The sequence below is a fragment of the Cygnus atratus genome, chromosome 26, assembly GCF_013377495.2.
Source record: "Cygnus atratus isolate AKBS03 ecotype Queensland, Australia chromosome 26, CAtr_DNAZoo_HiC_assembly, whole genome shotgun sequence".
Taxonomy (NCBI): Eukaryota; Metazoa; Chordata; class Aves; order Anseriformes; family Anatidae; genus Cygnus; species Cygnus atratus.
The window spans coordinates 1,967,332-1,980,036 of record NC_066387.1 but is presented as its reverse complement, the minus strand read 5'-3'; the positions used below and the strand labels follow the sequence as shown (position 1 = coordinate 1,980,036).

The following is a 12,705-nucleotide window of genomic DNA, read 5'->3' as shown; positions in this document are numbered from 1 at the left end:
TGCCTACACTAGCAGCTCGGGATGGCTGTGACGTTGATTTATTTAACTCTGCCTGAAATTGAATAATTGCTCACAAACCATGCTTCTGTGGCGAGACATTTGGTTGCACCTTCAGTGCCTATTTCCTCCGGCCATGCTGATTCCTCTGCCTCATACCGCCCACCTTTAGTAGAGCTATTCCTTCCTACAGCAGCCCCACAATTGCCTGCAGCAGGCCCAGAGCAGGCAGCACCTTGGGAGAGAAGTGGCAGCTCTTTCCTCTATGTTTTTGGGCAGCAAGGATGAGCAGGTGAAGGCAGAGAATAGCTTAAACTTTGGAGTTCTAAACAGGGTTGTGGTCCTTTAAAGCTGGAAGGCAGTACGGGAGCTGAGCCTTCCTTTGGCCTGTGTTACAAATACACGGGAAGATCTGAGCCTGCAGATTAAGGCTTGGACTCTCAAGCAGGGAATGCTCTTCACTACTTTTGCTAAGCATTACCTCAGGTGCGGGCTGGGAGAACTTGCAGATTAAGCATACAGAACAGGCAAGGGACACAGTGGATTTTATTCAGGTTTATTGAAGTAGGTCCAGTCTAAGTAATAAACACACACAACTGCTGTATAAAAAAGAGTACAGAACCAGCCCATGGGCAAAGTACTGTCACATGTTAAGACATTTCAGGCAACTGCCTCTGGTGCTGACTGCATTCCAAGTCACAGCTATCAGACAGCAGTACAGCCCAGAGCCTGCTGCCAGTTACTTAAGAGCTTCCTTTGTCCCTTCCAGTAAAAATATCACTTAAAATATTAAAAGAAAGTAGAAAACAATCCTCTGGCTCCCGGTCTGAGATCATCACATGAATGAGCAGAAAGCTTGGAAACCTCGTGCCGTCTCAAGGGACAGCGCAAGCTGCCAGTCCACAGGGGCCCCTCTATGCTTGTCCCCTCCCTGTTCTGAATGAAGGGGATTTACAAAAGTGGTTCAGAGCCAAAGCCGCGTTGCCTTGAGCCCTGCTGCTGCTCATGAGATCTGTACAAGGGCTGGCATCCAGGACAGTTCAGACTTGCTGGGTAGCAGGGAGGCACTCCTACTGCCCATGTCTTCTGTCTGGGTCCTTGATGAGGTACAACTGGCAAAATCGGATGTGAAGCCTGTAGTGCAGAAGAGAGCATTATGAGACGTGCGCACTAAACCCAAGAATGCTCCCCAGGGCTCAAAACCAACAGAGAAATCTGCTATTGTGGAATGACTACTGCTTCTTCCCCTCCGCAGCCAAGAATTTTCTATAGGTGTTACAGATCATCTTATTAAACAAGTTTGTTTGGTTAGCAGATCTCTTGCAAGGGGAAAAAAAAAAAGCGGGGATCTGTGATTCACTGGCATCTTTTCTGCCAAAAGTGTCTAGGAAGGTTTAATTCCAGTTGCAAACTTTTAAAAAAGTTAATTGCTGCGTAGCAGGAAAGAAATGGCTTGAAGGGGACACCAGAGAGTAATGAGAAGTGCAGAAAGCCTATGTTTATATGTAGACAGGGCTTGTCTTACAGATGCAATTACCAACCATCCTGGGACTAAATCCCAGCTATAATCTTGTTCTGGCACCAGCTCATAGCCCTCGTGTCCCACAAGACATTTGGGTGCCACTAGCAGATTAACTGTGGCACCAGGAGGAGGAAGCTGTGCTAAAAGCAGCAGCCAGCCCCTCGTGGCACCACACCGTCTGCCCGAGCTCCCCCCGCCAGCCCGCGTGTTAACATAGTGATCGGCTCGACGAGCTTTTTGTACCAGGGACACCCAATCCTGCTCGCAGATAGCATTCCCCAAAATCTTTGCATAGGCCAAGACTCAGTGGAAGGACTAGGACGCCAGGTTAAGCGTCTTGTTATTTATACTAATCTTCTCCCCACGGCATTTGAGCGTCTAGAAAGATGCTCTCTCTGGCAGGGTTTGAGATCTCAAACTACCAGCCTAGAAGCACATTTCTGGAGCCGCTGCCTGCACAAGGCTGTTCTCTAGGACAACTCCAGCCAGGATCACAGCGCATCTGCCCTTCAGAGTCCAACCCTCACGCAGCACAAAGTTAAGGAGCAGCTCTCCGTTGACACACAACCATTTACCTTCCAGATTCTTCGCAGCACCGCAGCTCAGGCAGAGAGGTACTTCCAGGTGCTGACGAAGGCGGTGGGGATCAGGGAGTAAGGCACTGTCGTGACGCTGCTCCAGGTGTCGGATGACGGGTCGTAACAGTCCAGCGTCTTGCAGCGCTGAGCCCCACAGTAGCCCCCCACCACGTACAGTCTGTTACCCGATGTCACAGCACGGCAGCTGATGCGCTTAGCGGTCACGTCCCCAAACTTGGACCACTGGTAGGTGTCACTGTGGAAGCGGTAAGCGGAGCTGGCAGAGAACTCCGTGTCCCCCCCGATCACGATGATGTGGCTGCCCACCACCGCTGCGGCCGTGTACCGCCAGGGCTGGGGGCAGCTGGCAGGCACAGTCCAGCGGTTCTGGCAGGGGTCAAAGCACTGCACCTTGGGCAGCTTCTCCTGGTTTGCGCTGGTGCCACCGAAAACAAACAGCTTCATCTTGGCCCCCACCACGGCGGCGTTGCTTACGCCTTCTCGGAGAGGGGCCACCAAGGACCATTTGTCCAGCTGGGGGTCGTAGTGTTCCACTTGCTTGAGGGAGACGGAGGGAGAGGCCGGGAAGGCGCCGCTCCCTGCTGTGTGACCCCCCACCACGTACAGACAGTTGTCCAGCTCAGCAGAGCCGTGGCCAAACCGCGCCACCAGCATGGGTGCAGCTTTCGCCCACTCGTCATGGAGGGTGTCATAAACCCAGACATCCTTGGAGGCTCCGTTCTCGGAGCCTTTGCCGCCCGTGATGTACACTTTGCACCCGATGGCGCAGGCACTGCACTCCTTGCGAGGGCTTGGGATGTCAGCACGGGGAATGATCTCACGAGTTTTATGATCCAGCATGTAAATCTTGTCGCACATGAAGGTCTGGCCACCGAGCAGCAGCAGGGCCTGGCTGACCTTGCGGGGCCGGGCACAGCACCCCGTCACAAGGCCATCGTTCTGCAGGATCTTCATTTTGCATCGTACCGCGTCGGCCACGATCTCCTCCCCCAGCTTGTGGCTGGTCACCAGCTTCTCGCAGGCCACCTGCTTCCGCAGGTAGGACTCGGGGAGAAGGGCCAGGCGGACGGAGCGCAGCAGCTCCGGCAGAACTTCGTGGCGTCGGGGTAAATCGTACCGGATCCAGCCTATAACAGCTTCGTACACCAGGGTCTCGTCCTCTACCTCCAGCTCTTCGCTCTCCACCAGCTCGAGCAGCTTGTCTTTGGGCAGGCGGAGGAAGTCTTCGGTCTTGCAGAGCGAGGTGAAGTTGGCCAACGCCATCCTCCAGGACAGCTCCAGCAGCCGCTCGCAGCAGTGGGCATCGGACAGCAGCAGCATGTTCAGGCAGTTCCCCGGGTAGAGGTTCTTCTCCAGGAAGTCGGCCGAAGCATCCCGAATATCCTGGAACTGCAACATGTCCCCAGCCTCCAGCAGGGACTCGGCGTTCTCCTCGTTGATCAGCACGCGGGCCGAGTAGGCGTAGTCCAGCAGCAGCTCCAGCACCTCGGGATGGAGGGAGTCGTGGAAGTTGACTTCGGCGTCTCTGCTCTCCTTCAGGCCCCCGCTGAACATCGCGTCGAAGTAGCGGCTGCAGGAGGCCAGCACGGCGCGGTGGCAGTGGAAGGCCTGGTTCCCGGCGCGCAGCACCACGTCGGTGAAGAGGTGCCGCTTGCGGAGCAGGTTCAGGTGGGTGAGGAGGCTGTCGGCGTGGCCCGGCTTGTGGAAGAGCTGGATGTTCATGGAGCCGGAGCTCGAGCGGGATTTCCGGTTCTCGTGGCTGCTCACGGACATGGTGGGGAGGCTGCTCCGCGAGGGATAACCGGGGGCGGGGGGGTCAGCGGCGAGGCTCGAACAGCTCCGGGCAGGACGAGTCCTGCGGTGGGGCGGGGGCAGCGCGGTGCCCGGCGGCCGGGGACCCAAACGGGACGGGGCACGGGGCCTGCCGCGTCCCGAACGGGTGGCGATGGGCGGTGCCGGTGCTCCCCCCGGTGCCGGTGCTCCCCCCGGTGCCGGTGCTCCCCCCGGTGCCGCTCCTTACCGGGCTCAGCCCCGGGCCGCCTCCGCCCGCCGCGCCCGCTGCCCCGCTCTGCCGCCGCGCCCCGCAGCCGCCGCGTGGCCGCCCCGCCGCAAGCCCCGCCCCCCCGCGGCGGGCCAGCCAATCACCGCCTGCGGCGCCCGCGGCTCGTTCTTTGTGAATGAGAACCCGGGGCCGGGCGTGCGCATGCGCGGCGCGTTAACCCTTTCCCTCCCATCGCCCTCCTATGCGGGGCGGCGCCGGGCAGCGCTGCCCCCCACCCCCGCACCCGCACCCTTGGGGCAGGAGCACCCCTCCCTTCCGCAGCAGGCCTCCAGCAGCCCCGGGGAGGGGAGCGGCACGCCAGATCTGCCACCCATAAAGCGCGGTTGCAGCTTTGTTCGCTGTCGCCCTGCCATAAAGGGGCCATAAAGCAGGAGCCACGATTCTGAGCCGTTATCAGCAACCCGCGCTATCTGCTCATGGCCTCTCGCACCGCGGCTTGCTGACAAAGTGAGGTCACGGCCGGAACAAACCATCCCTGCTCAGCAAATGTTTCCTGCGTGGGGCAAAGCAAGAGCTGAGTAGAGCTGAGGGCCGTAACAGCGAAGAGCAGCGGCAGGTTCCCGGGAGGATCAATTCTGCCCCCGTAAGATCTTGTGCAAAAAAGACAAAGTCAGCTGCAGCAAGTGCTGCCGCGGAGTCAGCAGCCAGCAGCCGCCACCAATAGCTGCTTAAACACTATGGGTCATTTGGGTGCAAAACGGTTCAGCAGGACAGTGCTAGGTTCAGACAGCCCCGTACCTGAGAACCTCCTGAGCTTTAATGTCCGCAGCTTAAAGCTCCGTGACAACGTGAAGTGCATAACGCAAGTGCACATAAACCAGTTTATAGCATCCTTTCGCTACATTAAAAGCATGATTTGTTTTTACTACTTCTGCATCAGAGGCGGTTTGCATAGGCACATTTGTTTTGTTTTTTAAATGACTGTAACTACACCTTGTCCCATGCTAAGCAGAACAGCATGTCCTGAAGGAGTGGTTTTACTAGGTTTCAAACACACGCGTATAGGATCTGACATATTTTAAAAAAACTGCAATGTCACAGCTGGTGACATCCGAGGACAGGACTGGGCAACAGCTACAGCTGTCTGTCAGCAGCCGTACCCAGATGCTCCACCCAGTTCGAGGCAAGACCTGCGGTGTGATTACAGAAAGAAGAGCCTTTTCCAGATAATAGCTGCCAGCAAGCCGAGTTGTACTGCAAGTAGACACCTGCAAATCTGTCACCAACTTCTGAGCGAAGACATCATCTGTGGCAGAGCTGTCACTTAGCAGGGTGAAGGTCCAGATAAACAACCAAGCAGGGCAGCAAGGACAGGGCAAAGGATAAAGAGTATCAAGGCCTTGCTATGCTCTTTGAACATTGGTAGGAGAGAGTTTCCCGTGTCCATGCCGAAAAAAAAATAAAGCTGAACGTCCTGGAAAGGTGGTCTGTGTGGAACTGAGCGGCATGGAGCACAAACACTGCCTGGACTAGGCAGAACTGTTTTCAAAAGATGCAGCTATGTGAAAAGCTAAAGTAGTCAGGTGCTTTGAATTATTCCGCTAGAAGAAAGGCGGGTAACAGATGGTCTCTGCCTGCCCTTGGGGGTGCTGCAGCTAACACAGAACAAACGTGTTTTGTTGCCTAGAAACAGTTTGGGGCTTTCTACAGCCAGATAAATAACATTTGTCTAGTTATCAGAAGTAATGATGACTCAAGGCCACTTTTGAAGCATTCAGCTCATTTATTATTGGCACTGCTTAGAAATATGCCTGTAAAACTCATTCTTGCATTGGTTTGACCGGTCCTTTCAAAAGTGATTAATTCGTTTCTTTTTCTTAAAAAGTCCGTTGGCTCTTGCAGAGCTCGGTGGAAGAGCTCCACCCGGTGGCCTTCCACAAAGGCACAGCTGAAGCCTCTGCACTTTTTTTTGCATGTTCTGGTTTAACTGAGAAGTCTCAATTCACAGTATTTCTCCATAAATGAGTAATAGAGGCTGGAAGAAAGCTTAGTAAGGCGTTGCTTACAGTTGCTGTTTCTTTCCCGTATCACCTCTACAGAAACACAACTGTCATAAACTAAACAGCCCGCATCCCTCTGCCACCTGCTCCTCTTTGTGCTTGGGGCATCTGCTCTGGGCTCAAGCACCAAAATATCTGACAGAGAAGCTTCTGTGATGAAGGTCCCCTCCCTGGCTCAGATGAGGGACCAAGTGCTGAGCCTGGAGCTTGAACTTGCAGAATCCATCCCTTGGAAGTTTTGAGTAAAAGAACCGTGGCCATTTCTCCACCAAACACTGACTTCGTGCTCTTTTAAATGAGCAAAGACCGGAGGATTGCATTTGTCTTTTGAAGTGCAGGAAGGAAGGATGGAAGTGAGTACAACTTTTTTCCTCTATGTCATCAATCCTATGAGATTTGTCAATTTTCAGATGACTAACCTGATTTCAGATTTCTCTGACAAAGAGTAATAAAATAAGTGATCCTCTCTGTAAAAGGGATCTCGATTACAGTCTCAATTACAGGATGCACAGAATTACAATCATCGATAGCCAGGAAAGTTAAAAACACCCTGCCCCAATAAATGCATTTTTACCATGTAAAAACTGGGTTCCAGAGGCTTAATATGGCTCATACAGCTCCAGAATTGCCCTCTCTAGATGCCTGGTAGATACCAATCAGGGAAGAGATGGTCCCCAGGAGTCCTACTAGCCACGGCGGAAACCGCCCAGCCCAAAGAAATCCTGGTGGCAGCCAGTGGATGGCATTGGCGAGATCTGCCATGTTACTGACGATGCTCAGAACTTCGCTCTTCACTTGGGCTTTCATTTTCTTGTGATCCTGCGGTGAAGATGTACTGTTGAAAGCAAGAACAGTATTAGTAACAGCTCACAGCGTAATAATAATTATTGATGGCTCACAAATGAGAATAAAAATATCTGGGTTGAAACAGACACAGAGCCAGGAAGAGAAATCCTACCCCTTCTGCTGCCTCAGCTTCTTTCTTAACCGGAACAAAATTCTCAAGGATCTGAAAACAACCGGATTTAAAGTTATTTCCCCTGTAGCATCGAAGGGGAGAACTTTACTTTAGTGTTAACTTCATCCGTGAGCATCTCAGCGGAGAGGCGCCTTCGTTTCAGCCCGCTCCCCAGCCGGCCTTACCGCAGGACACCCAGGAGCAGGGAGAAGCCCCAGAGCCTGGTGCTCGCATCCCACCACTTGCTAGAGCTGGCGCGGATGATGCCGGCGTCGGCCGCCCAGGCGACGTGCTCGCAGGGGTAGTACAGCTGGTCGGCCACGTTGCAGAGCACCGAGAGCCCGCGCACCAGCACGTCCTCGTCCTGCGGGGAGCACGGCGGGCACGCCTTCACACCTGCGCTCCACCCCGGGGCTGCTCCCAGTATTCCCACCGCCGCCCTGCGCTCACCTCGGGCCCCAGCCCGTAGCCGCGGCTGTAGCTGAGCATGGCGAGGTCGTCGAAGAGCCGCAGGACGGTGCGGCAGTGGCTGAGCTGCGCCGACACGGCCAGGAGGCTCCCGGGCAGCCCAGCTGCGGGGCTCCGCCGTCCTCCCAGCGCCCCGCCAGCCAGCTGGCAGCCATAGCAGAGCGCGCGGACCTGCGGAGGCAAAGCCCGGTGAGGAACAGCCGGGATCGGGCCCTGCCCGGCCGCCCCCCGCCACTCACCGCCCGGTCCCGGCCGCGGTAGGACTCGAGGGCTGCGACCAGGCCGCGGAGCCCCCCCGCCGCCATGGCAACGCTTCCTGGTCGGGGCGCGCGGGGCAGGCCGGGAACATGGCGGAGCGGGGCCGTCGCCATGGTGACGAGGCCTAGCGGCTGCGGGGCTCCGTCGAGGCCTTCGTGTGGGGATGGCGGCCTCGTGCCCTCCCTCAGACCCCAGCCCGGGTGTTTCCTTCCTGCAGGGATCCCGCCTGCAGCTGGGGGCTGGCCGCGGAGTCCCCGAGGAGGCCCGTCGGCCGTTTTCTCACGTTCAGTTCCCCCCTTTCTGGGGGGTTCACAGGCCGGCGCCGGCCGCGCAGCCCCGCAGCGGGGATGTGCTGAACCAGAGGCTGGCTGCGGGCAGGGAGCTCTGCTCCGAGACGCTCCTGGCCTTTCCAGAGTGGCCCCTGGAGCTGGTCGCCCCCATTGTGCCCCCAGCATTGTGCATCCGGATGCACGCGGACCCCCGCGTCCGGGTCCTCATCTCAGCAACAAGAGAGAGCTACCCCTGTCCTGATGCCCCCCCCCAGAGAGCTGCTCTTCCCAAAGGCCAGGAGTGGAGCGATAACGTTCTTTGTGGAGACAGAGAGAAAATAAGGCTCCCTCCATCCGTCTACACCTTCTCATATTCAGCACACGAGATCCAGCCTGTTGCCAGGGCAAGTCGTGTGTACAGGGGTGAGTTGTCCTCACAGTCTAAAGGGCTGCGGGGATTTTTGGTGGCATGCCTCAGAGTCATGCTGCAAACAATTAAAGCTGTTACCATGATTTGGGTATTTTACTTTCTGATTTCATAGCTGAATAAATCAACCTGATGCTTATAAAACAAGTTTATTTGTGCTAACTAGAGCCACTCATCAGCCAAGCTTTTCCAGCAGAGAACATCTTTGCTCGCTGTAGCCTCAGATGTTGCAGTTCTCACGCCAAACCTGCATCACTTCTGATGCACCACATCCGTGTTCTGCAATCTTGCAGTTCACCTTGTTGCAATCTGGTGTTCATTGCTTTGCTGTTTAACTGTACTAAATTGATTCAGGAGTACGAAATCAATGTTCACTGTTCCAGACAAGAGGAAGTACAGGTATTCAGCAGGATAGCCTGTCCAGCATCTCCAGGAGCTGCTCCTTCTGATGAACGTTGCTATTTAAGCAGCTCATATCTGATATCTTGCAGGATCTATGACAAGGAGAGTGCTGTCTTCCAGATCCGCCACACAAACCTGCAGCTAGGGGTGGTTGCACCAGATTTTCCACGTCAACATCAGAGCTCTTCCCAGTACACGATCTAGGTAGGGTAAGTCTGTGACACAGACAATGCACAGACCACTGCTGATGTTTATAACCAGATGAACGGTGGGTTTTATCACTTGTTCTTAACGATATAATTACAAAAAGATACAATACATGGATATTGTATGTATACAATTTTTTTTTTAATATTTTATCATTTTTGTGTACTCAGTGCCAGTATCCTCACAGTGAGGTTCAGTTTCATTCTCACCCTACTTCCCTTGCAGGTTAAACACCTGCATTTATTCCTGTGCTCTATTGCATGTGGAGAAACGGCTGTAGCTATAAATTGTTCAGAGGCTGGAGTTCTCTGACATCTTTCACTCTTGCCTTTGCCAGAGCCTGTAGCTATTGCTCGTCCAAACAAAAATGCCTCATCCATCCCCAGAGGCGACGAAGACCCTGAGAGAAATCGTGCGCTAGCAAGAATGACTACGACGCAGTTCTTCTACCCAGAGGTCTGTTCCCAGCTCTGCAGGTGATTCTCTGGTGGAGAATCTCTCCTTTTTAATGCACACTCTTCTGGCACCTCCTTAAGCCAATATTGTCTCTTCTCCCCTTTCCACACTGGGTGGCAATGCTAGACTCTGGGCTGCATGGGGATGTAGTGTGAAACAGGGCACCTTTCCCAGCTACAGCCTATTTCTGTTAAAGCCAGCTCTTGTGTTCTCTAGACTGGCAGGTGGAACTTCTCACCGAAGCCTGACTTGCTAATGCAGAAACATCAAAGCAGCATCTGCTTAGGAGATGACCGTTCAGGCTCCTGTTACTTCAGCACAACGCAGCAGTCAGACTATCAGCCACCACGCCAGACCCAGAGGGTGACAGGAGACAGCAAGAATCAACGTCACAGCCACATCCCCTTCAACTACCACAGTAAGACTGAGTTGCTCAGACTGTCGTGGTGCTGGATGTCTTGCTTACCCATCACCTTGATGCCTGTGCCAGCCGTAGTCATTCACTGTTATCATACAGCAATTGTTAGCATATTCAGATGGTGACATGAGTGATTTCTGGGACGTGAACCAGTGGTTCTGCAGCTGAGAGAGGTCCCTTCACACCATGTATCTGTTTTTAATCCATTTGTTTTACTAGATGTGGAACAGATCACAGTGGCAATTGCTGTTTTCATTGGCCACATAACTACTACATGGAATGATATTCCTGTATCTTCCATGTGAATTTCTTCATTTACCTCCTCACTCTGAGAACTGTCTGACTGCAATTGTGTGCTTGCCAAAGGTTTTCTTCGAAGCGCTGACTGCAAAGCCTGTCTTTGCCTCTCGTTAGTGGAAATGCATGCACATCTGCGACTGCAAGTCAAACCGCAAAGCTTTTCTGATGTTGCCTCCTAATTTACTGGCTTGAATTTTCTTTTTACTTCAATCTGTGAGCAGATGAAAGTCCTGTCACAGCCACGCAGGCCATGCTGGTCCCACACCGACAGCAGAAACAGCAACTATCTGAAGACATGCTACAGCAGGTACAGCATTAATAGGCTTGCGTTTACCACGGGCAGGTTAGGGAAGCAGGATTATACAAAGGGAAGCTGTAGCCGCCCCATTAACATCATCAGATTTGATGTGTGCTCTTGAGCCATTTAAAGTGGGACAGTCATGCATCAAATCCTGTCTGCATCCAGTCTTTAGAAAACGCGCTGTGGGGAGCAGAGTTGTAGCTGAGAAAATCTTTGAAGGGAGGGGAGGGACGGGTGACTAAGACCTAAGCCGAGGGAGGGGGAAGGTGATTTTGGTCCTCCCAGAGGATCAGAAGAGGAAAATCTCAGGCATAAATTAACATGTCCAGAGGCGTCCAGTCAGGGTAATGTCTCTGCACCACCACCAGAGACGACTGAGCAATTGCCATAGAGAGAGGATGCAGGAAGGCACAGGCTTCGGCTGCTCAGGGGGACAACCCTCTGGGCAGCCACTATGGGGCTCAGATGTGGGGGCTGCCAGGTTCCACGTTACCACCTGCCTCTTCCCCAGCTCTGTGACCCCACGCTGAAAGCCCTTGTGTCTCCTCAGATGAAATGCTCGCCCTTGGTGCTACCCTGGAGGGCGCAGGACCTCTTCAGCACAGAGCAGAAGGATGCGTTCACACCTAAGTCCAGAGGCCCAGCAGAAATCCAGCAGAAACGGAAGACTCCCAAGTGAGCCGCGTCCCACTGGGGACCCTGAAAGGATACTGCCCCTGGAGGAAGGTGGTCTTTGCACCGTGATGTTCCCCCTTTCTCGCTGACTGCCCAGGACTTCCTGCACCATCGACTGCCTCTGTGTTGTTTTACCTAGCTCTTCTGGTGCCCTGCTTTCGGCCCATCTGTGTGTTATTACAGGTAACATTTATTTCAAGAGCTGAATGAGGACACAAGGTGTTGTGACAACAAGAATAAACATCTGGGGATCAGCCCAAAGACGTGGGTGACACATTTCTGTGGGTTGCAAGACCCACAGAGTGCCTCCGGGCGGGTGCTGGGGCAGGAGGGAGCAGGTGGGGTAGGGGAAGCTCAGAGGAAGGGCAAGAGATCAGAGGCAAAGTGAGAGGCACTGTCAGGGCTGTATGTGGGCTGGAATCTTCCCTTGTTATCTGTTTAGATTTTGGTGTCAAGGCCTGAAACCAAAGGCCAGTGAACAGTAGGACAGAGAGGTAGCCCTCCCCAGCTTATGATGAGTGGGCTGTTTTCCTAGCGACGAGCAGTGTATTTTTGTTGAGTTGATAGCTCACGTGGATTTCCTGAATGCTGAGCTTGCACTAACTCTGTTTGGGCTGTAGATATTCTGAAGCGGGATCCGTGTGGGGCGGTCAGCTCCCTCCCCTGGGAGGCCAAGTGAGCAGGGTCAGCTGGTGCCTTGTCACAGCTGCCACTTCACAAGCTCTTCTTGGCCTTTTGATGCGGACAGACTTGATTCATGTGTGCTGCAAACCAACACCAAAGCATTTGAGCAGGCGTTACTAAATCATTTCCAATCGCTGCGTTCTGTACGTAAGCAGGGGCTGGGCCCACAAACCCCTTGTGCTTTCCTCTTGGGATTTGACTCTGCATCTCTTGGGAGAGGGACGTTCTGTGCTCCACACGTACTTCAAAGAAGCTGCACACTCAAGCCTTGCAAATTCCCACAGGCACCTCACATCCGTGTCTTACACTGGTACGTTGCAAACACCTCGATTCAAACGCCTAGATTGCATCACTTGGTGTAGTAACAGGGACTTGCATACGCTACGGGTCTGCCCCATAGCTTTTATGTGACCCTGAGGTGGCATTGCCACCTGTTGCACTACTGCGGGAACAGCTGTGGGTCACTGGGGTTGTTAAATGGTGAACATCAGCCTTTTGGGGGTACCAGCTGGCTGGGGAGCTGCTGCTGGGAGGACCCTGAGGCTGTTTACTTCTTTTTTCACATGGATTTTGATGCAATTTCAGACACAGAAAGCGAAGCTGACTTTTGGGATAAGGGTCTTGGCTTTCTAAACCCCTCTCCATCCACTTCCAGAAATGCTTCAGGAATGCCTGAATTTGGGAAGGCCAAACAGCCTTCCT

General features: G+C 53.8%; 3 protein-coding genes across 3 annotated transcripts; 1 reads left to right on the top strand and 2 right to left on the bottom strand.

Moving 5' to 3' along the window:
- Positions 1–540: 540 nt before the first annotated feature.
- LOC118258728 (ectoderm-neural cortex protein 1-like) lies at positions 541–4,186 on the bottom strand. The gene is made up of 2 exons (XM_035567702.2): positions 2,095–4,186; positions 541–1,131 (listed from the first exon to the last, which is right to left on the bottom strand). Exon 1 carries the CDS (start codon positions 3,889–3,891, stop codon positions 2,122–2,124), a length of 1,770 nt encoding a protein of 589 aa, XP_035423595.1. The 5' UTR covers positions 3,892–4,186; the 3' UTR covers positions 541–1,131; positions 2,095–2,121.
- Positions 4,187–6,735: 2,549 nt separating this feature from the next.
- On the bottom strand, positions 6,736–7,943 carry PEX11G (peroxisomal biogenesis factor 11 gamma). Its single transcript, XM_035567703.2, has 5 exons — positions 7,846–7,943; positions 7,589–7,777; positions 7,324–7,502; positions 7,139–7,189; positions 6,736–7,015 (listed from the first exon to the last, which is right to left on the bottom strand). The coding sequence occupies exons 1-5, from the start codon at positions 7,909–7,911 to the stop codon at positions 6,790–6,792; spliced, it is 711 nt and encodes a 236-aa protein (XP_035423596.1). The 5' UTR covers positions 7,912–7,943; the 3' UTR covers positions 6,736–6,789.
- An 84-nt stretch (positions 7,944–8,027) lies between these two features.
- Positions 8,028–12,636, top strand: LOC118258765 (uncharacterized). The gene is given in 10 exon segments (XM_035567758.2): positions 8,028–8,548; positions 8,915–8,959; positions 9,052–9,107; positions 9,110–9,166; positions 9,507–9,625; positions 9,842–10,043; positions 10,565–10,650; positions 11,195–11,302; positions 11,305–11,369; positions 12,570–12,636. Coding segments are annotated over 10 exon segments (1,326 nt in total).
- Positions 12,637–12,705: the final 69 nt, after the last annotated feature.

What these genes read in the sequence shown, in the direction of transcription:
- PEX11G (XM_035567703.2), bottom strand. Translation starts at nt 7,911, where the DNA reads ATGGCGGCGGGGGGGCTCCGCGGCCTGGTCGCAGCCCTCGAGTCCTAC. An exon ending in ACCGCGGCCGGGACCGGGCG is followed by an intron (nt 7,778 to 7,845) that starts GTGAGTGGCGGG and finishes TTGCCTCCGCAG; the next exon opens with GTCCGCGCGCTCTGCTATGG. An exon ending in GCTACGGGCTGGGGCCCGAG is followed by an intron (nt 7,503 to 7,588) that starts GTGAGCGCAGGG and finishes TGCTCCCCGCAG; the next exon opens with GACGAGGACGTGCTGGTGCG.
- LOC118258728 (XM_035567702.2), bottom strand. Translation starts at nt 3,891, where the DNA reads ATGTCCGTGAGCAGCCACGAGAACCGGAAATCCCGCTCGAGCTCCGGC.